The sequence below is a fragment of the Sus scrofa genome, chromosome 7 (assembly GCF_054392235.1).
Source record: "Sus scrofa isolate SSC_HxYL_T2T_F1_AM1 chromosome 7, Sscrofa_HxYL_maternal_Yorkshire_Landrace_v2.0, whole genome shotgun sequence".
Lineage (NCBI taxonomy): Eukaryota > Metazoa > Chordata > Mammalia > Artiodactyla > Suidae > Sus > Sus scrofa.
Genome location: NC_139389.1, coordinates 55,608,715 through 55,633,927, shown reverse-complemented (window position 1 = coordinate 55,633,927; position 25,213 = coordinate 55,608,715). Strand labels below are relative to the sequence as shown.

Here is a 25,213-nt window from a genome sequence, read left to right as displayed (position 1 = left end):
TTTAAGGTCAGCAAACTTAATCCTACTATATTATGTAAAATAACATATTCACAGTTTTCAAGAATTAGAACATTTTGGGGATATAAACATTCGATCTTTTTTTTTTTTTTTTTTTTGTCTTTTTAGGGCTGCACCCGCGGCATATGGAGGTTCCCAGGCTAGGCATTGAATTGGAACTGTAGCTGCCGGCCTACACTACAGCTACAGCAATGCTGGATCCTTAACCTTGGAGGCCAGAACTTGAACCTATGTCCTCATGGGTGCTAGTCAGATTTGTTTCCTCTGAGCCATGACAGGAACTCTGACATTCAATCTTTAACACAAATTAAAACCACACCACAATATCCCAATAGCTACACAGCTATTATAGCTAAAATTAAAAAGACGAAAAGACTGAAAAGGTGTGGAGGGATTGGAGTTCTCAGAAAGAGAAGAAAAAGTTTCCTACTTTCTTAAAAATGTATTTATTTTTAAATTAAAAAAAATTAAAGTATTGGGAGTTCCCTTCATGGTTCAGTGGTTAAAGAACCCAGCTAGGATCCATGAGGATGGGGGTTCAATCCCTGGCCTCACTCAGTGGGGTTGGGGATCCTGTGTTGCTGTGGCGGTGGTGTAGGCCGGCAGCTATAGCTCAGATTCAACCCCTAACCAAAAAAAAAAGCAAAAAAATTGCAAAATTAGTACTTAAGCCCTGGAGACAGCATCTCAGGTAGCTCTGAGAAACTGCTCCAAGGCGGTGAGGGAGGAGCTAGGATATATAGGAGTTTTTGCAACAAAGGGCAGGGAGTGGGAACAAAAGAGACCTGAGCTCACTGAAATCATTCCTTTGATATGCATCTCTGCTGTCAGGGCCGGTATCTAGAGTTCACAACCTGCAGGACTCACCGGCTCTCACCCTTGGAGGTGACCGCGTTCACAGATGATCAGGACATTCTTTGTTTTATCCTTCACTACTGCCTGGGTGGCAGTATTTCAGATAACTCTGAAATAGCACCCCGAAGAGGAAGTGGGGAATATCAGGATATTATAAAATTGAGGGGGAGATGCGTGCACACACACATTTTACAGAAGTCTGTTGCTGATCTCCTGAAAGTCACAAGGAGCAGACATCACCATGGAGGATTTTAGTGTTTTTCTCTATATGAGGAGAAGCAAGAATTGGGCACATAAAATCTTCTCCTACTAATATCTGGCTATTTCGAGACCTGTTGTTCCAGTTTTCCCAGAGCACAGAGTGCCTCACTCCTGATTCTCACCCTGAGCTCTGCTCAGGAGGTGCTGTGGGTCTGCAGCTGCAGTGGCTCATAATTTAATCCAGGTAGAGCCTGATGGCAAGTGCCAAGTATCAGTTCACAGACTGCAGGGTGCTTGACTTTGATTGGTGGGGACCCTGTGAATGTCAGGAATGTTGGCTCCATCTGAAGTTACCATTCTCAGAGTTCCGGACATGGCTCAGTGGTTAACGAATCCAACTAGGAACCATGAGGTTGCGGGTTGGATCCCTGGCCTCACTCAGTGGGTTAAGGATCCGGCATTGCCATGAGCTGTGGTGTAGGTTGCAGACGCGGCTCAGATCCAGCTTTGCTAGGCTGTGGTGTATGCTGGCGGCTACAGCTCTGATTTAGACCCCTAGCCTGGGAACCTCCATATGCCAAGGGTGCAGCCCCAGAAAAGACAAAAAATAAAAATAAAAAATGAAGTTTATCATTCTCCGTGTGAGTGGGAGCCTTTCTGAGGAAGAACACAAAGCTATTTTATTATGCATATCCCCTCTGGAGGAATAAGGTCTCTTGCTTTATAGGGGCACTATGGTTTCTTGACTGCTCCTTTGTTTCTGAGTTCTGCCCCTTCCCAATCCGAATTTCCAAAGGGCAGGAGGGGATGAGGTAAGACTTGTTTCTAGCAGGGCCCTGCAGGGCTCTGATTGATTTCAATACTGCACTAAATGAAAAAGGAAGTCTGGGAGTTCCCATCGTGGCTCAGTAGAGAAGAGTCTGACTAGTATCCATGAGGACGCAGGTATGATTCTGGGCCTTGCTCACTGGGTTAAGGATCCAGCGTTGCTGTGAGCTGTGGTGTAGGTTGCAGACGAAGCTGGGATCTGGCATTGCTGTGGCTGGGATGTAGTCGGACAGCTGCAACTCTGATTTGACCCCTAGCTTGGGAACCTCCATATGCCGCGGGTGCGGCCCTAAAAAGACAAAAAAAGAAAAAGAAAAAAGTTTGATTATGACTAAACCGGTGAGCTCACTTTTGAGAAAAAAAAAAAAAAAAAGCAAAACACTATTTGTCCTTCACAAAAGAAGCCCGCATGTTGCCAAGTAGGTTAATTAGAAAATTCTATTCAATTAGGAGGACATTTTCTTTCTTTCTTTCTTTTTTTTTTTGTCTTTTCAGGGTCACACCCGCGGCATATGGAGGTTTCCAGGGTAGGGGGTCTAATCAGAGCTACAGCTGCCAGCCTACACCACAGCCACAGCAACCCCTGATCTGAGCCGCCTCTGCGACCTACATCACAGCTCAAGGCAACACGGGATCCTTGACCAACTGAGCGAGGCCGGAGATCGAACCTGCTTCCTCATGGTTCCTAGTCAGATTAGTTTACGCTGCGCCAGGAAGGGAACTCCAGGAGGACATTTTTTTTTTAAGATTAAAAGGCTTTAGTAATTTGGAAAATCTGATTTCAGCCATGACGTTTCCCAGCTTTTGCCTGGAACCCCCATATAAGACAGGGATGGGACCGGTCTAAGATCTACAGTGTGACCCTGGATCTCAGGGCACCCAAGGCCCTAGGACGAGCATTTCTCTTGCATTTCTATCCAGCCGCACTAAACAGATTACTTGATTCAAAAATCACAGGGGTTGGGAGATGGGGCTGGAAAGGAACTCCGACGACGCACTCTCCAGCTCTAACAGCCTGGGGGGTGGGGGTGGGGGGGGGTCTTTAAGACCTCCCTCTGCGCATGTGCAACCTGGGCCCCGCCTCTTCCTTCCGCCTTCACAAGCCTCATCCCGAAATCCTGGAACCTCTAGGTCTTGGCCAGTTAACTAGCAGCGGGCTCTGCAGTGGACCTCGAGGTTTGCTGAGAGCCGTGTTCTTGCGGCGGAGGCAGAAGCGAGACGTCTCCGGACGCCCTCCCACGCGGCGGGACCCCGCAATACCCGGGTCTGGCCTGGACCTCGCCAGGGGAAGGTGGGCGGGGGATCCGTGTTGCTGCCCCGTGGTCTGGGGGCGGGTGTATCGGAGACCCGTTAGGAGCTAGCGCATGACTAGTATGGGGACCGAGTGTCCGGCCCTGCCTGCTGCCTTGCGGGGCAAGGGGGTTGCAGTGGGAGGAAAAGTTCCACAATAGCGCTGGCGGTCGGCTGGAGGAGAGGGCGTGATGGGGTCTGCGGAGCAGCGCTGCTCTGGATCCGGCGTTGCTGTGATCGTTTACTGCTGTGTAATCTGTGACCTTGGGCCAAAGAAGTAACCTGCGGGAGAGTCAGGTCAGTGGTCTGAAAAGGAGGCTGTGAATGTCGTCTGTCTTACCTGAGTATTCCATGTGCTGATCCCCCCCCCTCCCCCCGCGCGCGCCCCGCGCGCCTCAGCTTGCAAGGGCTCAATGTGGAATCTCAGTTCCCAGGCCAGAGATTGAAACCCTAATCACTAGCTCAGCAGGGAGCTCCAGATATGGTGTCACACAGGGAGTTAGCAAAGTTCGAGGTACTAACCCCCAAAAAGTGTTAACTGCTGTTGAATGTAGATGACACTTCTTTTCATGGGGTGGTTTACATAGGCCTCAGGACTCTCTCCTGACATGGGTATGGGCACCTACATTAAACACACAGAACAGGAACCTCTGAGTCTCAGGATGGTGAGGTGGTCCTGAGTTTGAGAGGACAGGTGACTTCTCCAGGCTCACCCAGGTTGGGACAGAACCAGGAGTGGAACAGGATGTTCAGACTGTCCAGTCATCAGAAGAATCTTATCAGGAGTCCCTTTTGAGAAACTGTGACCCACTTAAAAGAAAAAAAGAAAACAATTTGAAAATTGTCTCAAAGCACCCCATATTTTTTTTCTGGACTTCCTGTGGTTTCTCTTACTCAAGGAGTAAACACTTTGCCTGGTAAACAGATAAAAAAATGCAGCCTGTGTCTTTTTTCTGCATTCATGTTAATGAAATAGTGTCATCCTCTGGTGTTTTAAGCATCTGTTTTTAGTTTTTTGTTGGTATTGTTTCAAATAATGGACAAGCTGATTTTTACTCAGTAAGAAGTGATCATTTCAAACTGGAAAATAGACGGCACTTCCAGTGGGTCCTTCCCTTGCTAGTTCAGGGTTTAGAGAGAGGAGGTAGGGAGGCTGCTTCTAGGCTGGGCTACTGAGGTGCTTGGGAGGTGAAAGTAGGAACTGTCAGGCAGCCCAGGTATTCTGACCCTGTGGTGTTTCCGTCCCCTCAGCTGAATCTTCACAGTCCCAAGTGCTACAGAAAACAAATCTATTTGAGATGAGCTCTTTATTTATCTCCCGCCTTGTACTGTGATGGATTTCACTCTTGATTTCCGATCACTCTTGCTTGTGTTACACATCCTTTATGAATGAAAACTATTACCCCTTTACAATCAGTTTGCTAAGATTTTGTTTGAATCGTGAATGTGCTCGGAAATAATCATATTGAATACTTTTTTGTATCTATTGGAGTAAAGGTATAGCTTATTTTTGTTTTTAAGTTTGTAACTGCCATATCATATTTGAATTTTTCTTCAAATTGTATTGACTAGGTAGAGTAGCCTCTAATTCTGTTTTCTTGTGTTCCTGCCCAACTGTGATATCTTGGTTATACTGGCCTTAGTGAGGCATTTTCCTGCTCTTTTCACTTCTCCCCTCCCCTCTCCCTTGCTTTTTCCTACCCTACCCTCTCTCATTCGCATGACAAAATCACCTATTACAGATTTCATGAAACTTAGCTCTAAAATTGGACTTTGTGAGTACATGTTTTTATGTGTAGATGTGGATTATTGGGCCACTTTATTTAAACAACCCTGGGTCTAGTCTTCCTTTTATTATTACTATATTTTCAGAGAAAAATATTCATTTTTATCTGTTATGCGTTTTTGGAACCTTATAGATAGTATTTTCTTATATCTGTTGTGTTGATAAATTCTCTCTTCAGATAGTTAAGTAATGTACTTAATAAAGGGAATGGTGACCAGAAGCCAGCCAAATGTGTTGCTGGTTGGCCCTGTCAGAAATCTAGATATTCATGGTCAGAGGATGGGCTTGGAAATTTGTGCTCAGTCATATATTCTGTATACTGAATTGAGGGAGCATAGACACAGCCCTTTAGCTGGTTCCCACTTAAGTACAAAAGCGTCAGTTTCTTTTTTAGATAAGTGATATGTTCCTCTGACTCTCAGATCTAAACACAGGGAGTTCCCACTGTGGTACAATGGGATCAGCTTCTCTGCAGCACCAGGACACAGGTTGGTCTTCCCCAGCTGGGCACAGTGGCTTCAAGGATCTGACCTGAGGCTTGGATCTGATCCCTGGCCTGGGAACTCCACATGCCATGGGGTAGCCAAAAAATAAAAAAAGGAAAGGAAAGAAAAGAAGTAAAATCTAAACAGAAAGACTCATTGAGGTCTGTTACCAGTTTGAATTGTTGTTTGTGGTGCAAATTATGAATCAAGAGTATGATTATTTATTTTCTAATGGTGTTTTTTAGTCTGGCATGATTTTTCTCAGAATATACTTTCTGCATTGAATTACCTGGATAGGAGTTCCCGTGGTGGCGCAGTGGTTAACGACTCCGACTAGGAACCATGAGGTTGCGGGTTCGAACCCTGCCCTTGCTCAGTGGGTTAACGATCCGGCGTTGCCGTGAGCTGTGGTGTGGGTCGTAGACGCGGCTCAGATCCTGCGTTGCTGTGGCCCTGGCGTAGGCTGGCAGCTACAGCTCTGATTTGACCCCGTAGCCTGGGAACCTCCATGTGCCGCGGGAGCGGCTCAAGACATGGAAAAAAGACAAAAAAAAAAAAAAAAAAAAAAAAAAAAAAAGAATTACCTGGATACATCAATTAAAGAAATGTGTGTTTGGAGATATTTTTTGGTTCATCATTTTTGGTGTTTCATTTTTGTGAGTAGCATGCACTGCTTTGGTGAGTGGTGGTATGGTTTGTCTTGAAAACAAGAACTATCAGTCCTCCACCTTTGTTCTTTTTAAAATTGTTTTCAGATTGTAGATTGTTTGCTTTTCTACATAAATATTAGAATCGGCTTGTGATTCTCAAAAAGCCTGAATAGCTCTTGATTGTGATTGCATTGAATCTGCAGATTTCTGTGTGGAGAACTGACATCTCCATCCTGTCAAGTCTCCTACTCTAGGAATTCAGTGTTTCTCTCTCTTTACCAGGTTATTTAGAGAACTTGGACCTGAGGAAGACACGTACAACTCTAAGGGTGGACTCTAGGGGGCAGTGATGGCAACAGATGGTGTCGCAGGCTCTTTCAGTACTTCTTTGAAGAAACGATGATGTTAGCAGTTGTATTTGGAAAGGATCAAATTTTGGATGGATTGTGAGGGCAGAGCCAAAAGTATGAAGAGATCTGCTTCTATAGAACATTGCAAATGAAGAGTGTACTCTCAGACACTTTAAATTTTGTGGGTTTTTTTGGGTGCATCTGCAGCATATAAGAACAGCCAGTTATTGAACCCACACCACAGCAGTGACCCAAGTCACTGCAGTGGCAATCTTGGATCCTTAACCTGCTGTACCAGCAAAGAACTCTAGACATTTTTGATTTTTCATAATATGAAAAAACCTTTCAGTTTTTGTCCTACTTTCTTAACATAAAGTTGATAGGAATTAATTGAGTTTGAATTCTTTGGATTAGTAAGAGGAATGTGCTTTCACAGGCATCTGTGTCCTTCAAGGATGTGACTGTGGAGTTTACCCAGGAGGAGTGGCGGCAGATGAGCCCTGCTCGGAGGACCCTGTACAGAGATGTGATGCTGGAGAACTACAGCCACCTTGTGTCTTCGGGTAAGCCTCCTTTATCATGCAGCCCTGCCTAGAGTGTGATCGGTTTTCTGTTTCTGCTTCTTTGAAAACATCACCTATTTTGAGGGAAAATTAACAGAAAGTAAAATTCGGCAAGTTTTTGTGTATAATTCAATGAATTTTTAAAAATGTGTCCAGCTCTACCACCAAAATCATGATGCAAATGCTTTCTCTCAGGTGAAAATTTTCCTTATGCCATCTTAATTAGTCCTCTCTTCCCAGCCATTTTCTTTTTCTATTCTTTTTTCTCTTTTTTAATCCCTGTTTTTTGATAATCACCAGTCTTCTCCCCAGGTCAATACTTTTCTCCTTCTTTGAAATTTCATATAGATAGAAACAGACTTCATGTGCTCTTTTTTCCTGTGGCTTCTTTCCCTTAGTGTAATTCTTTTAAGATTCATGGATATTATTGTGTGTATTAGCATTTATTCCTTTTATCAATGAGTAATGTTCGTTCTATGTCATGTCTTTCCAGTTGCTGATAAGACATTGGACTCCTTTTCCCTATGGTGCTTTCATAAGTAAAGGTGCCATGAATATTTCAGTCCAAGTCTTTGTATATCTGTATTTTCATTCTTTTGCATAAAGACCTTAGAGGTGGTTTCCTGGGTCTCTTGGCAAGTATTTATAGGAATAGCTCATCTTATTGTGTTTTACTTTTTCCCCCCGCCCCCCAGCTGTTTATTTATTTATTTATTTTAAATAGAAGGGTTGTGGCAACCCCTTGTGTCAACCACGTCTATTGCTGTCAGTTTTCCAACAGCATTTGCTTGCTTTATGGCTCTGTGTCATATCTTGGTAATTCTCACTACATTTCATACTCTTTCATTGTTGTATTTGTTGTGGTGATCTGTGATCTTTAATGTTGCATTGTAATTGTTTGTGGGCACCGTGCAATGTGCCTATGGAGGATGGCAAACTTAATTGATAAATGTTGTCTGTGTTCAGACTGCTCCACTGACTGGCCATTCCCTCATCTCTGCCTCTCTCTTCAGGCCTCAGTATTCCCTGAGACACAGTAACACTGACTGTAGGTCAAGTAATAACAACACAATGGCCTGTAAATGTTTGAGTCAAGGAAGAATTGCATGTCACTTACTTTAAATTAAAAGCTATAAATTATCCATGAAGAAGGCATGTTGAAAGCCAAGACTGGCCAAAAGCTCGCCACTTACACCAAACAGTTAGCCAAGTGGTGAATGTGAAGGAAGAGTTCTTAGAGGCAAGTCAAAGGGCTAACTCCGGTGGACACATGAATGATTAGAAAGTGAAGCAACTGGTGTCCTGGGTAGGTCAAACCAGCCACAACTGTCCCTTAAGCGAAAGCCTAGTCCAGGGCAAGGCTATAACTCTTCAATTCTGTGAAGGCTGAGAGAGATGAGGGGCCTAGAGTAGAAGTGCTTGAATATACTGTAGTTTGGTTCATGATGGTGAGAGGAAGGTTTTTATCTCTAAGAGGAATGTGCAAGGGGGAGCAGCAAGTGCTGATAGAAAAGCTGCAGCAGGTTATTCAGAAGATCTAGTTAAGATGATTCATGAAGGTGGTTCTAACTACATGACAAATTTCAGTATAGATTAAATACTCTTCTGTTAGAGGAAGATGCCATTTAGGACTTTCATAGGAAGAAAGGAGATGTCAGTGCTTGGCTTCAAAGCTTCCAAGGACAGACTGACCGTCTGGTGAGGGGCTGATGCAGCTGGTGACTTTAAGTTGAAGCCACTGCTCGTTTACTATTTTAGAAATACTAGTGCCCTTAGGAATTACGCTGAGTCTATTTTGCCTGTGCTCTAGAAATGGAACAGCAAAGACTGGGTGACAGCACATTTGCTGACAACATGGTTTACTGAGTATTTTAAGCCTCCTGACCTACTGCTCAGACAAAAGGTTCCTTTGAAAATATGTTCATTAACAATGCCCTTGGTATCTCAAGAGCTCTGCTGGCAATGTACAGTGGGTTTCGTATTGTTCTTGGGCTTGCTAATACAACATCCATTCTGCAGCCCTTGTGTCAAGGAGTTGTTTTAACTGTCAAGTCTTAGTAATTAAGAAATACATTTTGTAAAGCTATGGCTACCATAGAAAGTGATTCCTCTGTGGATCTGGACAAAGTCAATTGAGAGCCTTCTGGAAAGGGTTGACCATTCTAGATGCCATAAGGGCTTTAGTGATTGCTGGGGAGAGCTCACAGTATTAGTATTATGAGTTTGCAAGAAGTTGATTCTCATCCTTATGGATGCCTTTGAGGGGTTCTAAACTTCAGTGTAGTAAGTAACTGCAGATATAGTAGAAGAAACAGAGAACTACAAGTAAAATCACAAGATGTGACTCAGTTGCTTCAATCCCATGATAAAAATTTAATGGATGAGGAGTTGCTTCTTGAAGGAGCAAAGAAAGTTTTTTGAGATGGAATTCTTCCTGGTGAAGCCTCCATTAAGATCCTTCACATTACAACAAAGGATTTAGAATATAACACACATTTAGTTAATAAAGTAGTGGCAGGGTTTGAGAGGACAGACTCTAGTGTGTAAAGAGGTTGACAGTTGTTAAAATGCTATCAACTAGCTTTGCATTTTATGGAGAAATCATGAAAGGAAGAGTCCATTGATGTGATGAACTTGTCTTCTTTTAAGAAATTGCCACAATCACCCCATCCTTAGTAACCATCACTGTTGTTAGTCAGCAGTCATCAACGCTGAGGCAAGACCCTCCACCAGCAAGAAGATGATCAGGCATGGAAGGCTTAGATAATGGTTACCATTTATTAGCAATAAAGTGTTTTTTTTTTTTTCCTTAGTCCACACCTCCAGCATATGGAAGTTCTTTAGCCACAGATTGAACCCATGCCTCAGTTGTGAACCACAGCTCCACACCCCCCTTAGGCTGTCTTCACACAATCAACCCTCGTTCTTTCCCTGGAACTGACCTCTGAAGCCTGGGCCTCAGCATTTAGCTTCCTGATGATTGTCTCAGGCTGTGGTGTCTGTGGTACCCTTGGTCTGTGTGGCTCTCTCTCTGCTTTGCCCCCTTAAGTCTGCAGGGTGGGGATGCCTTTGAATAATATCTTGTAACTTCAACTATGTAATGAGGATATTAGAACAGAATATTTCCATTTTCTGACTTTCATCATTTGTGTTATTGTTATTCATTTTACTTCTACATATCTTATAATTCTCTGTAATTACATTGTTATCATGTAATGGTATTTCTACTTTAGTAGCTTTTTTAAATGAGGAAAGTGTGTTTTAGTTACATATTGTCCATTTACTGTTCTCTTTATTTCTTTGTGTAGATTCACATTTACACTTTTTTTAAAATATAAATGTCTTTTTTAAACTTTACTTTTTTTCTTTTTTCTTTTTAAGGCCATAAATGCAGCATATGGTAGTTCCCAGGCTAGGTAGGGGTTGAAATGGAGCTGCAGCTGTTGGCCTACACCACAGACACAGCAATGCAGGATCCAAGCCATGTTTGCTACGCATACCACAGCTCATGGCAACACTGGATACTTAACCCACTGATCGAGGCCAGGGATCTAACCTGAGTCCTCATGGATACTCTTTGGATTTATTATTGCTGAGCCACAATGGGAACTCCCTAACTTTTCTTTTCTTTCTTTCTTTTTTTTTTTTTTTTGAACTGCACCCTCAGCATATGGAAGTTCCCAGGCTAGGGGTTGAATTGGAGCTACAGCTGCTGGCCTACGACACAGCCATAGCAATGTGAGATCCAAGTTGCATCTGTAACCTACATCATAGCCCACGGCAACACCAGATCCTTAACTCACTGAGTGAGGCCAAGGATTGAACCTGCGTCTTCATGGATACTAGTCAGGTTCGTTAACCGCTGAACCACACCGGGAACTCCAACTTTTCTTTTATATCAGGTAATCTGGCCAATGAATTTTACTTTTTTATTTGCCTTACAAAGTCATTATATATGGAGTTCCCGTCGTGGCGCAGTGGTTAACGAATCCGACTAGGAACCATGAGGTTGTGGGTTCGGTCCCTGCCCTTGCTCAGTGGGTTAACGATCCGGCGTTGCCGTGAGCTGTGGTGTAGGTTGCAGACGCGGCTCGGATCCTGAGTTGCTGTGGCTCTGGCGTAGGCTGGTGGCTACAGCTCTGATTCGACCCCTAGCCTGGGAACCTCCATGTGCCGTGGGAGCGGCCCAAAGAAATAGCAAAAAGACAAAAATAAATAAATAAATAAATAAATAAACAAAGTCATTATATATATTTTGTTTGTTTGTTTTGTCCTTTTGCCTTTTCTAGGGCTGCTCCCACAGCATATGGAGGTTCCCAGGCTACGCCAGAGCCACAGCAACTCGGGATCGAGCCATGTCTTGACTTACACTACAGCTCATGGCAACGCCGGATCCTTAACCCACTGAACAAGGCCAGGAATCGAAGCCACAACCTCATTGTTCCTAGTTGGATTCGTTAACCACTGCGCCACGAAGGGAACTCCTGAGTCATTATATTTTTAGATAAATACTAACACTCACTTCTGTTGGAGTTCACTCAGGATTCTAAATAACTGGTTTGTGCAAAGAAGAGGAGCCTTAGTTAATATTGGGGCAGTTGACAGTACATAATTTTAAAATCTGTATTTAGGTGAGAAAGCTATTAAGGTGAATGATATACAGAATTTATAGGTTAAGCATGAACAGTTTATGTTTGGGCATAGTAACCTTTTTTTTCCTTTAAAGCTGCTCTTTTGAATAAATCAAAGGGAATAGCCATGTCTGCTATTCCAATATAAAACAGTTTTGAAGCATCTTGGAAATGGTTAGACTTTTGTATCATCTTAGAAATGGGGTCTACCCAGAACTACAACTTAATAACCACTACATTAATAAAGTGCTAAACTGGGTGGGTGCCCACTGAAATTTCTGAGGAATTCCTGAAGGCACTGAATATGGCAGGTCTGTTAAGAGCACATGGTGCTTTGACCTGGTAGTCCCGTGACCATTTCAGAGTGCTTTTGAGGTCAAACCTTGTCATAATAACAGCCTTCTCAAAGAGACAGTTTATTTTCCAAATAACTACATAACTGGAACGTAATGGACTGAATAGAATATGGAAAGACATGCTCACCTAGCTATCTTATTAAAAAGATCTGTGTTGGTTTTTATTTCTAATGTTACTATTGGTAATCCTTAGAGCAAAACCATTGAGCATCTTTTAGAGTCCCACCCTGCCCCAGGTAGTATTTTGTCCTGCCTTGACTTCCAGATTTGGACTCTTTTTTTTGTAACTTTGTGTTCTTACCATGATTGTGTTTCCTCTATCTTCTTTAACACGTGGAATGTATTATAATAGCAGTTTTAATGTCCTTGGAGGCTAATTTAATGCCAGGTTACAGTTCTTTCTCTGTCCCATTGATTGACTAATCTCCTGGTCATCTTTCATGTTTTTCTTCTTTTCATACTTGGTCATTTTTGATAGTGTGCTACATACTGTGAAATTTATATTGTTGGCTGCTCGATTTTCTAATTTTTGTTTACATACTCTTGGGGCATTTTGGGGAGTATAGGAAATGTCTTGGGATCATTTCAGTACTTTCAGTGCTTACTTGTAATTTAAGTAAACAAACCAGATTCAGTCTTAACTTGGAGTAGAATTCACACTTCTTTTATGCTAAAAGAAAAGGGGAAGTAGGAGGGTTCAAGATTAAAGGCAGACTGCAGACTCCTTGGAGCTACCTGGTCTTCAGGGAAACCATGATATTTCCTTGTTTTTCTGCTTGCTCCTGTGGGCTGGATCACAAGACTCCTATAAAACTTCAACTTGCTAGCAGTTATTTTTACTTTATCATCCTTATCTCTGCTTACTTGCAAGGTGTCTTGGCTGAAAGGGAACTTATCTACAGCCAGTAGTAGCCATAACTGACCTAGAATTGTGGGATGGAAACTTTCTTCAGGGAATTTTTTTTTTTTTTTTTTTGTCTTTTTGCTATTTCTTTGGGCCGCTCCCGTGGCATATGGAGGTTCCCAGGCTAGGGGTCGAATTGGAGCTGTAGCCACCGGCCTAAGCCACAGCCACAGCAACGCGGGATCCGAGCTGCGTCTGCAACCTACACCACAGCCCACGGCAATGCCGGATCGTTAACCCACTGATCAAGGGCAGGGACCGAACCTGCAACCTCATCGTTCCTAGTCGGATTCATTAACCACTGCACCACGACGGGAACTCCCTCTTCAGGGAATTTAATGAGCTATTTGGGTGCAAGCAACATTTCTCTAATGTTTAACTCTTGACTACAGGACTAAAATAATAGAATGCATAGGCTGAAAAATAGGGAAGGTAGTTTTAACATGGGACTAGTTCTGTCTTCCTCTGTTACATTGCCAGATTCCAAAGGGCAAATTGTGACCCATTTGTCAGGCAATTCAGTGCAAATAACTTTATTTTTAATGCAATAGAGTAAAGAAAAAAGAGACAATATCCCAATATATTATTCCTAAAGAATATTGCTTCTAAAGTTTTTATTTCTTGTGTGTGTGCACGCATTTGTGTCAGTTTCAGGGGTAAATATACTGAGCATGATATAAAATGTACTTCTCACTGTGCATCACATTCAAAAATGTTTGAAAGCTCATGTTCTATTTGGTAGCTTGAAGGGATAATTTTTTAGATAAAATTATCTGCCTGGGAGTTCCTCTTGTGGCTCAGCAGTAACAAACCTGACTAGTAACCATGAGGTTGCAGGTTTGATCCCTGGCCCTGATCAGTGGGTTAAGGATCCAGCATTGTCGTAAGCTGCGGTGTAGGTCACAGACTCAGCTCAGATCCAGCATTGCTGTGGCTGTGGTGTAAGCCAGCTGCTGCAGTTCCAAGTTGACAGCTAGTCTGGGAACTTCTGTATGCTGCAAGTGTGGCCCTAATAAGAAAAAAAATTATCTGCCTGAAGAATCTAGAATATCTGGTTGAAGCCTACAGAAACCCAACACCTCTGCCACTCCTCAACCAGTATATTGGATAGCTTCTCAGCTTCTTAGGTAAAAATTACCTTGTTTTTCATTTCAAATGATCATGACTCATAAAATCACTGACTTCTCATTTCCCTGGAAGCCAGCTCATTTTTTATTATTTCTGGTAAAAGGAGGCATGTCTACATGTTGAAATCCGCGGTGACCTAAACACTTCCTTTCAGGTGATTTCCTACATCCTTCTCAAAAACTGAGGTTGAGCAGAAACACTAAATGATCATATTCTCTATCCTAATCACTTCCCTTTGTGCCACCTCCTCTCTTTTGTGGGGAGATGCATGAAGAGCAGGGCGGTTTCCCCAACTCAGGTCTGTGACACCCCCACGAAGCCAAGCAATGGGTGTCATTTCTGTTAACTCCACCTCACTTCAGACTCTGCCCCTCCTTTTGTAAGTCACTATTCTATCAAGCCCAGGGTTGAACTTGGCCTTGAAGCAGTCTGGGTTTGGCCAATGGTCTGAGGAGGGAAGCAGCAGTGGTTGCTAATGCTGGGGTCACTGTGTTCAGCCTCTGACTGTGTGGTTTCATGAATGGCACCCTGGACTGTATGGCCAAGCTTCCAGCAGGGTCAAGCCCTTACCCCAAGATCAAATATGCCCCAGTGTCATTGAACACTAACTTGTGAGGGAGGTCTGGTCAAGGTTCTCAAGCTTATACAAGATAGCCTTGAGAAAAGAAACTGCATGGGAACATCCTACCCACATCACCAGTATCTGAAGCTGCCATCCACTTCTGGTCAGAACTGGCTTCCCTGAATGAATAACAAACTAGGCACAGGAAGAGCTGTGTGTGTGTGTGTGTGTATGTGTGTGTGTGTGTGTGTGTGTGTGTGTGTGTGTGTGTGTGTGAGAGAGAGAGAGAGAGAGAGAGAGAGAGAGAGAGAGAGAGGGAGAGAAAATGATGGCGTTCCCATTGTGACTCACCAGGTTAAGGACCCATGTTGTCTCTGTGAGGATGCGAGTTGGCCTCGCTCAATGGGTTAAGGATCTGGCATTGCTGCAACCTGTGGCATAGATTGAAACTACGGCTTTGATCTGATCTTTGGTCTGGGAATTCCATATTCCATATGCCATAGAGCAGCCAAAAAAAAAAAAATGGGGAATGAGGAAAAATTTTGTTAATGTAATTCCCCCTTGGAGACATTCCTAATGGCTGTTATTAGAGCTGATATTCATCTCTCCACCAAAGAGGTTTGAACAAGGCTCAAATTTCACTGTTATTAGGACAGATTCTGGCTTAAGAAACTGAGACCTATGAGTTATCAAAGAGAACTGGTTTCTGAGTTTTGAGCACCTGAAAGTACTGAAAGCTGTTTTTATCCTTAACTATATTAGGAAGTTGGGGGACTTGGGGTCAGAGATGTCCTGCTTCATATTTTTGTCATCTCAAGACACTGCCCCACACCAAGCTGACCATTGGGCATTCCCTACTTGGGGCCTGATATGAGGCCCAGAAGAGAAATTTGACTTTTACTAGATGGTCAAATAGTCCACCAAACAAAAGTAATCCACCAATACTTTAAAAATATGTACCCCAAGAGTTCCCTTTGAGGCTCAGTGGGTTAAGGACCTGACAGTCTCCGTGAGGATATGGATTTGATCCCTGGCCTTGTTCAGGGGGCTAAGGATCAGTCATTGCTGCAAGCTGTGGCATAGGTTACTCCAAGTTGCTGCAGTTGTGGCATAGGCAGCAGCTATAGCTCTGATTCAACCCCTAGCCTGGGAACTTCCATATACCACAGATGTGGCTATGAAAAGAAGAAAAAATAAAAATAAAAATATGTACCCCAAAGGACAATTACTAGCTTTCATTGCAAAGAGCACATTGGTACTAAACAAAATCACCGCATTATAATTAAGTTGTAGTGGCCAAGTTTAAGGGCGAGGCTCTAAACTTTAAAGGCGAATCTGTAATCAAGGTGGTGTTTGCTTGGTGAGCCTCAGGTTCCCAAAAGGGAATATCCCAGGGACACATTCTGAGAGAGACCCACAAAGAATTTCCCTGATCTTTGAATGTATTTATATAAAAACTTTTTGACAGGGATGGTTAAATCACATTTATTTGGAATTGAGATCATCACAGAAAAATTATACTGTTTGATCACTGTACTAATACAATCTAGCACTTTATTTTTGAGTGTATCTCTCCATGAAAAAGGAAATTGGGGATAGATATTTCTCTGATTTGGAATAGAAACAAGTACTCTGTATTCCTCTCCTAGATTAAGGTTATTGCTTTTATTTCTAAATCCATAGGCATATACATAGAAAAAATAATATTTAACCCAGGAAATCTGAGTCATGTCCAACTGGTGAAGAATGGCCACATAAACTTTAAACTTTTGACTCTCAACCCCATCTTGACCCCTCACCACAGGACATTCTTTCGCAGGATGCCACTGGAAGTAAGTCCAGGGCCAAGGAAAATAAAAGCCTTATCTATTCTTAGTCTTTTAACAAGGCAACATTGCTGACACTCAGAGACCTTCCTGCACCACTTTGCCAGTCCTTGGAGGTCTGAGGAAGCAGCTACTTCATGTTTATGGGAGCATTTAAGCAGAGGGCCAACCGAAAAGTCCTGTGTCTTTTCTGCAGACCAAGCCTTGAGCAGCCATGTCTCTTTAAGAATGGTTTAGGAGTTCCTGTTGTGGCTCAATGAGTTAAGGACCCAACATAGACTCTGTGAGGATTCAGGTTCAATCACTGGCCTCGCTCAGTGGGTTAAGGATCTGTGTTGCCTTGGATCTGGTGTCGCTGTGGCTGTGGAGTAGGCTGGCAGCTGCAGCTCCAATTTACCCCTAGCCTGGTAACTTACATATGCTTCTGGTGTGGTCCTAAAAAGACAAGGAAAAAAAAGAAAAGAATGATTGGGCTGCTGAGCAAGAAAAGGTACTCTCTTGGTAAAAGTATCAAGGTGTGGGGAAGTCATTTGAGTGTGTAGAAGAGTTAACTGGAATTTTATGCTAACTAGAACAACCTGTTTGTGGCCTATCAATTATTATTTTTCATCTACTCTAATTATTAAAGAAAAGGGCACACTGACCAGACATAAAGAATGTCCATGTTACAAAATAAAGATTAATTGCCTCCCTTCCTGGGATGCCAGTGCTGGGGCCCTTTCTATGCTAAGGCTCCCTTACCAAGTGCCAAAGCCATGCTGACTCCCTGTGTATGTGCTGATCTGGGGTTTTTTTTTTGTTTTTTTTTTGTTTTTTTTTTTTTTTTTTTTTTTTTTTTGCTTGTTTCTTTGTTTGTTTGTTTGAACCGTAAAGGAAAATATCTCTGACTTGTTTGATGTTCTTCTTTCTGACAAGATACAAAACTGGGCTGAAAACTATGCTTCTTTGAGATTCTCAGAGTTATTGGAGAGGCTGTCTTCTGAGGTATAGTCTTCAGTTTGGCTGAAAACTTTTTTCTATTCCTATTATAGATTATTTATTGATTATTTTCATTGACACTTTCATTTATTTTTTTGAGGCCTACTTAGTACTAAAAGTACTGGAACACAGGAGTTCCCTGGTGGCTCAGCAGGTCTGGTGTTGTCACTGCTGTAGCTTGGGTTGCTGCTATGGCACAGGTTTGATCCGTGGCACTGGAACTTCCACAACCATGGGCACAGCCAAAAAAAAAATTTAAAAATCAGTGATAGAACACATAAGACATCCATAATCTCAAGGAAAACTCACAGAAAGTTCCAATAAAGCAAGAGGTGGGAACAATTAAAAAAAAAATACACTGACATAACTCAAAGGGATCATAGACCTAAACGTAAAATACAAAAGGTTAAAACTTCCAGAAGATAGGTGATAAGTCTAGATACATTTATTTTTGTCTAAATAAATATTGATGTGTTTAATCTAGATAGAGCTAAGGGACCTTAGATTTGGCAATGGTTTTTTAGATACAGCACCAAAAGCACAATCCTTGGCAGAAAAAAACTAAGTTGGACTTCATTAAAATTAATATAGAGAGGAGGAAGGCAAGATGGCAGAAGAATAGGGGGACATGCTTGCCCTCTCCCACAAACACACACAAAAAAACACATCTGCAGGTTAAACAACTCGCACACTTCAGCAATTAATCACTGGCAGTAGAACTTAAACTCCGATAACGGCAAGAATCTCGTGACATAACTGGGTAAAACAAGAGAAAAGAGGATATTGAGAGAAGAGGAATCCGGGCTGGATGGGCACTCCCAAAAGGGAACTGTGGAGGAGAAAGGGATCCCACACCCTGGAAAGTCACCTACTCGACGGAAAGATCAGCTGAATCAGATTCAGAGAAGAGCGCAGCAGTAAGTCTGAGTTCCGAAGAGCAGAGTGAGAACCAAACAGATCATCTGAACTACTGGCACAGTCACCAAAAACTGAGATGCTTGGGTGGGGGCTGGGCACCGAGACCTCGGCTCTGGAGGTTAGTCCCTGGGAATGGGCTGGGGTGGGCGGTGCTGGGACTGCTTGGGGGACCAGGAACTGGTCTGTCCAGTTCTCGGGGCAGAGACTGCCTGGGAGATTAGGAAGCTGAGCGTTGCAGGTACAGGGAGCAGTATGCTAAGGGCTGGGGGGTGGAAAGCCACATCAGAGGGAACCCAGGAGAAGAGCTGGGTCTGCAGGAGAGACAAGGTGCCAGTATTGGGCAGGGGAGAGGAGGAGGGGTGGGCCACCATAGAATATTCCGCACACCACAGTGAGCTCACTTGCCTGCCAGCTATCAGAAATCTGTACTTCCCAGTGCATCCCCTCTCCCCCTACCCGGTGTGCACGTGCCAGGACCTGAGGCTGCCTGCCATCCTGGAGGGCTGGCCTCACCATTTGCAGGAAGCTGACCACTGTAGGGGCTTTCCCTGCCCTGGCATGCCTGCCTTCTGGAGAGCAGCACCCAGCACCACCAGCGCCTGGGAAAAAGCCCGCAGCCCAGAAAATCTAGTACAAGCTTGGCCTGGCCGTGCAAATCTGCCTCTATTGCGTGTGATCCTGCCAATCCCTGCTGCCCTGGGGAAGAGTCCCTTGAGTTCTCAGCAGCCCAGCTGGCTGCTCCCACCCTTGGGGGGTGCTGCACTCCCCTGGAACAGCTGACCAGCACCACCAGCCCCCCAGAAGAGCCCAATAGCCCAGTAACACCAGAGCAAGCTCTGCCCAGCTGTGTGAAATCTGCTTCCATCGCAATGCAGACCTCCCAGTCCTATCTGCCCTCAGGAAGTCCTCCTTTGCTTCAGAGAGACCCTGTCAGCCCTGCCCACCCCCAAGAAAACCCATGTTGTCTCAAAGAAGACGACCAACAAAGCCAGCCCCCTGGAAACATTTCACAGCAGTGCCAAGGCAAACCCTGCCCGGCCACGGGGAGTACAACTCCACCAAGAAAAAGAAAACAACAAGCAAGATGAAGAAGCTGAGAAAGCACCCCCAGTTAAACCAACAGCAGAGCTCACCTAAAGTAGTCAACAATGAAACAGACAGACCTCTGCAGTCTGACAGACTTGGAGTTCAAAGGGAAATAGTGAAAATACTGAAGGAATTAAGAGAAGATATGAACAGTAATGCAGATGCCATCAGAAGGGAACTAGAAAATATAAGGAGGAGCCAAGAAAAACTAGAAAATTCATTTGCAGAGATAAAAACTGAACTAAGAGATACAAAATTTGCAGAAGAACAAATTAGTGATGTGGAAGATAGAATAATGGAAATCACCCAAACAGGACAGCAGACAGAAAACCAAATGAAAAAACGTGAAAGCAACATAAAGAGACCTATGGGATAATATAAAGCAGGCCAATCTACACATAATAGGAATTCCAGAAGGAGCAGAAAAAGATAAGGGGATGGAAAATATATTTGAAGAAATTATCACTGGAAACTTCCCAAATCTAAAGGATACTGATTTCAAGATGCAGGAGGCACAGAGGGCCCCAAACAAGTTGAACCCAAATAGACCCACACCAAGACACGTTATAATAAAAATGGCAAAAGTTAATGATCAAGAGAGGATCCTAAAGGCAGCAAGAGAAAAGCAAAATGTTAGCTATAAGGGAACCCCCTTAAGGTTATCAGCTGATTTCTCTACAGAAACTCTACATGCCAGGAGGGAATGGCAAGAGATACTTAAAGTGCTAAAAGGAAAAAATATGGGAGTTCCCGTCGTGGCACAGTGGTTAACGAATCCGACTAGGAACCATGAGGTTGCGGGTTCGGTCCCTGCCCTTGCTCAGTGGATTAACGATCCTGTGTTGCCGTGGGCTGTGGTGTAGGTTGCAGATGCGGCTCGGGTCCCGAGTTGCTGTGGCTCTGGCGTAGGCTGGCAGCTACAGCTCCAATTCACCCCCTAGCCTGGGAACCTCCATATGCCGCGGGAGAGGCCCAAGAAATGGCAAAAAGACCAAAAAAAAAAAAAAAATGCAACCTACAATACTCTATCCAGCAAGAATATCATTTAAAATAGAAGGGGAAATAAAAATTTTTTCCAACAAAAGGTAAAAGAATACAGCAATACAAAACCCAGGCTAAAAGAAATGTTGAAAGGGCTTCTTGAAACCAAAAAAAAAGGATTGAAGAAGCCACAGTCAGGGAGCAGTCACTCAGATAAGCCAGCAAACAGATTTAATCATGAACATGTTTAAAACAAAATAAAATTAAAAAGAAAAAAAAAGGAGTTCCCGTTGTGGCGCAGTGGTTAACGAATCCGACTAGGAACCATGAGGTCACGGGTTCGGTTCCTGCCCTTGCTCAGTGGGTTAACGATCCGCCGTTGCCGAGAGCTGTGGTGTAGGTTGCAGATGCGGCTCAGATCCCGCGTTGCTGTGGCTCTGGAGTAGGCCAGTGGCTACAGCTCCGATTCAACCCCTAGCCTGGGAACCTCCATATGCCGCGGAAGCGGCCCAAGAGATAGCAACAACAACAACAACAAAAAGACAAAAAAAAAAAAAAAAAAGAAAAAAAAAGAGTCGTCAAAATCATAAAATGTGGGCAAGGGATGTGAGGAAATAAATTCTCTTTTTAAAATTTTTTTCTTTTATTTCTTTTTTTTTTTTTGTCTGTTTCTCTTCTTAATTTTAGTATAGTAATGAAGTGTTTGAACCTCCAGGACCATCAGGCTAAATTACATAATTATAGGAAGGGGTTAGCATACTTTAAAAACAGGGCAACCACAAATCAAAACCAAACATTGCATTTGCAAAAAATGAAAAGAAAAACACTCAAGCAGAAAATAATTGGAGACCATCCAACTAAAAAAAGAAAGGAAGAATGGAGAATCATAGAATCAACTGGAACACGAGGTTTAAAATGGCAATAAATAATCATCTATCAATTATCACCTTAAATGTCAATGGACTGAATGCTCCAATCAAAAGACACAGAGTGGCTGAGTGGATTTAAAAAGTAAAAACCTTCAATTTGCTGCCTACAAGAAACCCACCTTAGGACAAAGGACACATATAGAAAGTGAAGGGGTGGGAAAAAATATTTCATGCCAATAGACATGACAGGAAAGCAGGAGTTGCAATACTCATATCAGACAAAATAGACTTTAAAACAAAAGACATAAAGAAAGACAAAGAAGGACACTATTTAATGATTAAGAGATCCATCCAAGAAGAGGATGTTACTTATCGTCAACATATATGACCCAAATACAGGAGCACCCAGATATATACAACAAATATTAACAGACGTAAAGGGAGAAATTGATGGGAATACAATCATAGGAAACTTTAATACCTCACTCACATCAATGGACAGATCCTCTAGACAGAAAACCAATAAAGCAACAGAGAGCCAATAGAAAATTTAGACTTAATTGACATCTTCGGGACACTACATCCAAAAAAGTCAGAATACACATTCTTCTCAAGTGCACATGGAACATTCTCAAGAATCAACCACATATTGGGACACAAAGCTAACCTCAACAAATTTAGGAGCATAGAAGTTATTTCAAGTATCTTCTCTGACCACAATGGCGTGAAACTAGAAATCAACCACAGGAAAAAAAAAAAAATGAGAAAAGATCTAATACATGGAGACTAAACAACATGCTACTAAAAAACCAATGGGTCAATGAGGAAATCAAGAAGGAAATTAAAAAATACCTGGAGACAAATGATAATGAAGACACAACCTCTCAAAATCTATGGGACACTGCAAAAGCAGTGCTCAGAGGGAAATTCATAGTGATACAGGCCTTCCTCAAAAAAGAAGAAAGGTCTCAAATTGACAACTTAACCCTCCACCTAAACAAATTAGAAAAAGAAGAAGAAAAAAGACCTAAAGTCAGCAGAAGGAAGGAAATTATAAAGATCAAAGAGGAAATCAATAAAATAGAGATTCAAAAAACAATGGAGAAAATTAATAAAACTAAGAGCTGGTTCTTTGAAAAGGTAAACAAAATTGACAGACCCCTGGCTAGACTCACTAAGAAGAGGAGAGAAAGAACCCAAATAAGCAAAATTAGAAATGAAAAAAGAGAAATCACAACGGATTCTGCAGAAATACAAAATACCATAAGAGAATACTGTGAACAACTATATGCTGACAAATTTGACAATCTGGAAGAAATGGACAGTTTTCTAGAATCTTACAGCCTGCCAAAACTGAATCAAGAAGAAACAGACCAACTAAACAGACCAATCACTAGAAATGAAATTGAATATGTCGTAAAAACACTCCCTACAAATAAAAGTCCAGGACCAGATGGCATCACAGGTGAATTCTACCAAACATATAAAGAGGATCTGGTGCCCATCCTCCTTAAACTTTTTCAAAACGTTGAAGAAGAAGGAACACTCCCAAAGACATTCTATGATGCCATCATCACCCTACTTCTAAAACCAGACAAAGATACCACCAAAAAAGAAAACTATCGGCCAATATCGTTGATGAATATAGACGCAAAAATTCTCAACAAAATTTTAGCCAACCGAATCCAACATCATATCAAAAAGATCATACACCTTGACCAGGTAGGGTTCGTCCCAGGTTCACAAGGATGGTTCAACATACGCAAATCAATCAACGTCATACACCACATTAACAAAAGAAAAGCCAAAAACCATATGATCATCTCAATAGATGCAGAAAAAGCATTTGACAAAGTCCAACATCTATTCATGATCAAGACCCTCGCCAAAGTGGGTATAGAGGGAACATTCCTGAACATAATCAAACCCACAGCAAATATAATACTCAATAGAGAAAAACTGAAAGCCTTCTCACTCAAATCTGGAACAAGACAGGGATGCCCACTCTCACCACTGCTCTTCAACATAGTTTTGGAAGTCCTAGCCACAGCGATTAGACAAACAAAAGAAATAAAAGGCATCCAAATAGGAAGAGAAGAGATAAAACTGTCACCGTATGCAGACGACATGATACTATACATAGAAAACCCTAAGGACTCAACTCAAAAACTACTTGAACTGATTAATAAATTCAGCAAAGAAGCAGAATATAAGATTAACATTCAGAAATCAGTCGCATTTCTATATACCAATAATGAAATATTAGAAAAGGAATACAAAAATACAATACCTTTTAAAATTGTACCTCAAAAAATCAAATACCTTGGAATACACCTGACCAAGGAGGTAAAGGACTTATATACCAAGAACTATAAAACTTTAATCAAAGAAATTAGATAAGATGTAAAGAAATGGAAAGATATTCCATGTTCCTGGATTGGAAAAATCAATATTGTAAAAATGACCATACTACCCAAAGCAATCTACAGATTCAATGCAATCCCTATCAAATTACCCATGACATTTTTCACAGAACTAGAACAAACAATCCAAAAATTTATATGGAGCCACAAAAGACCCAGAAATGCCAAAGCAATCCTGAGAAACAAAAACCAAGCAGGGGGGCATAACTCTCCCAGACTTCAAGCAATATTACAAAGCCACAGTCGTCAAAACAGTGTGGTACTGGTATCAAAACAGACAGACCAATGGAACAGAATAGAGAACACAGAAATAAACCCTGACACCTATGGTCAATTAATCTTTGACAAGGGAGGCAAGAACATAAAATGGGAAAAAGAAAGTCTATTCAGCAAGCATTGCTGGGAAACCTGGATAGCTGCATGCAAAGCAATGAAATTAGAACACACCCTCACACCATGCACAAAAATAAACTCAAAATGGCTGAAATACTTAAATATAAGATAAGACACCATCAAACTCCTAGAAGAGAACATAGGCAAAACACTCTCTGACATCAACATCATGAATATTTTCTCAGGTTGGTCTCCCAAAGCAACAGAAATAAGAGCAAAAATAAACCAATGGGACCTAATCAAGCTGACATGCTTTTGCACAGCAAAGAAAACCAAAAAGAAAACAAAAAGACAACTTACAGAATGGGAGAAAATAATTTCTAACGATGCAACAGACAAGGGCTTAATCTCTAGGATATACAAGCAACTTATACAACTCAACAGCAAAAAATCCAATCACCCAGTGGAAAAATGGGCAAAAGACCTGAATAGACCATTGTCCAAGGAAGATATACAGATGGCCAACAAACGCATGAAAAAATGCTTAACATCATATAAGAGAAATGCAAATCAAAACTACCATGAGATACCACCTCACACCAATCAGAATGGCCATCATTAATAATTCCACAAATAACAAGTGCTAGAGGGGTTGTAGAGAAAAGGGAACCCTCCTGCACTGCTGGTGGGAATGTAAACTGGTACAGCTACTATGGAGAACAGTTTGGAGATACCTTAGAAATCTATACATAGAACTTCCATATGACCCCGCAATCCCATTCTTGGGCATATATCTGGACAAAAGTCTACTTAAAAGGGACACATGCACCTACATGTTCATTGCAGCGCTATTCACAATAGCCAAGACATGGAAACAACATAAATGTCCATAGACAGATGATTGGATTCGGAAGATGTGGTATATATACAAATGGAATACTACTCAGCCATAAAAAAGAATGACGTAATACCATTTATAGCAACATGGGTGGAACTAGAGACTCTTGTACTGAGTGAAATAAGTCAGAAAGAGAAAGGCAAATACCATATGATTTCGCTTATAACAGGAATCTAATATACAGCACAAATGAACATTTCCACAGAAAAGAAAATCATGGACCTGGAGAATAGACTTGTGGCCGCCCAGGGGGGAGAGGGAAGAAGTGGGAGGGATCAGAAGCTTGGGGTTATC

General features: G+C 42.2%; 1 protein-coding gene across 2 annotated transcripts in view; it reads left to right on the top strand.

Annotated features, from left to right (window-relative positions):
- The first annotated feature begins 2,974 nt into the window (after positions 1-2,974).
- Positions 2,975-25,213, top strand: part of ELOVL5 (ELOVL fatty acid elongase 5) — a 184,776-nt gene continuing 162,537 nt past the window's right edge. The window contains exons 1-2 of one of the 2 annotated variants that reach the window (XM_084968361.1): positions 2,975-3,193; positions 6,900-7,026. In XM_084968361.1, the coding sequence (XP_084824487.1) occupies positions 6,957-7,026 (70 nt within the window). In that variant the 5' untranslated portion in view covers positions 2,975-3,193; positions 6,900-6,956. Of the gene's footprint in view, positions 3,490-6,899; positions 7,027-25,213 lie in introns of both variants that reach the window. The other variant, XM_084968359.1, reaches the window with a different exon arrangement.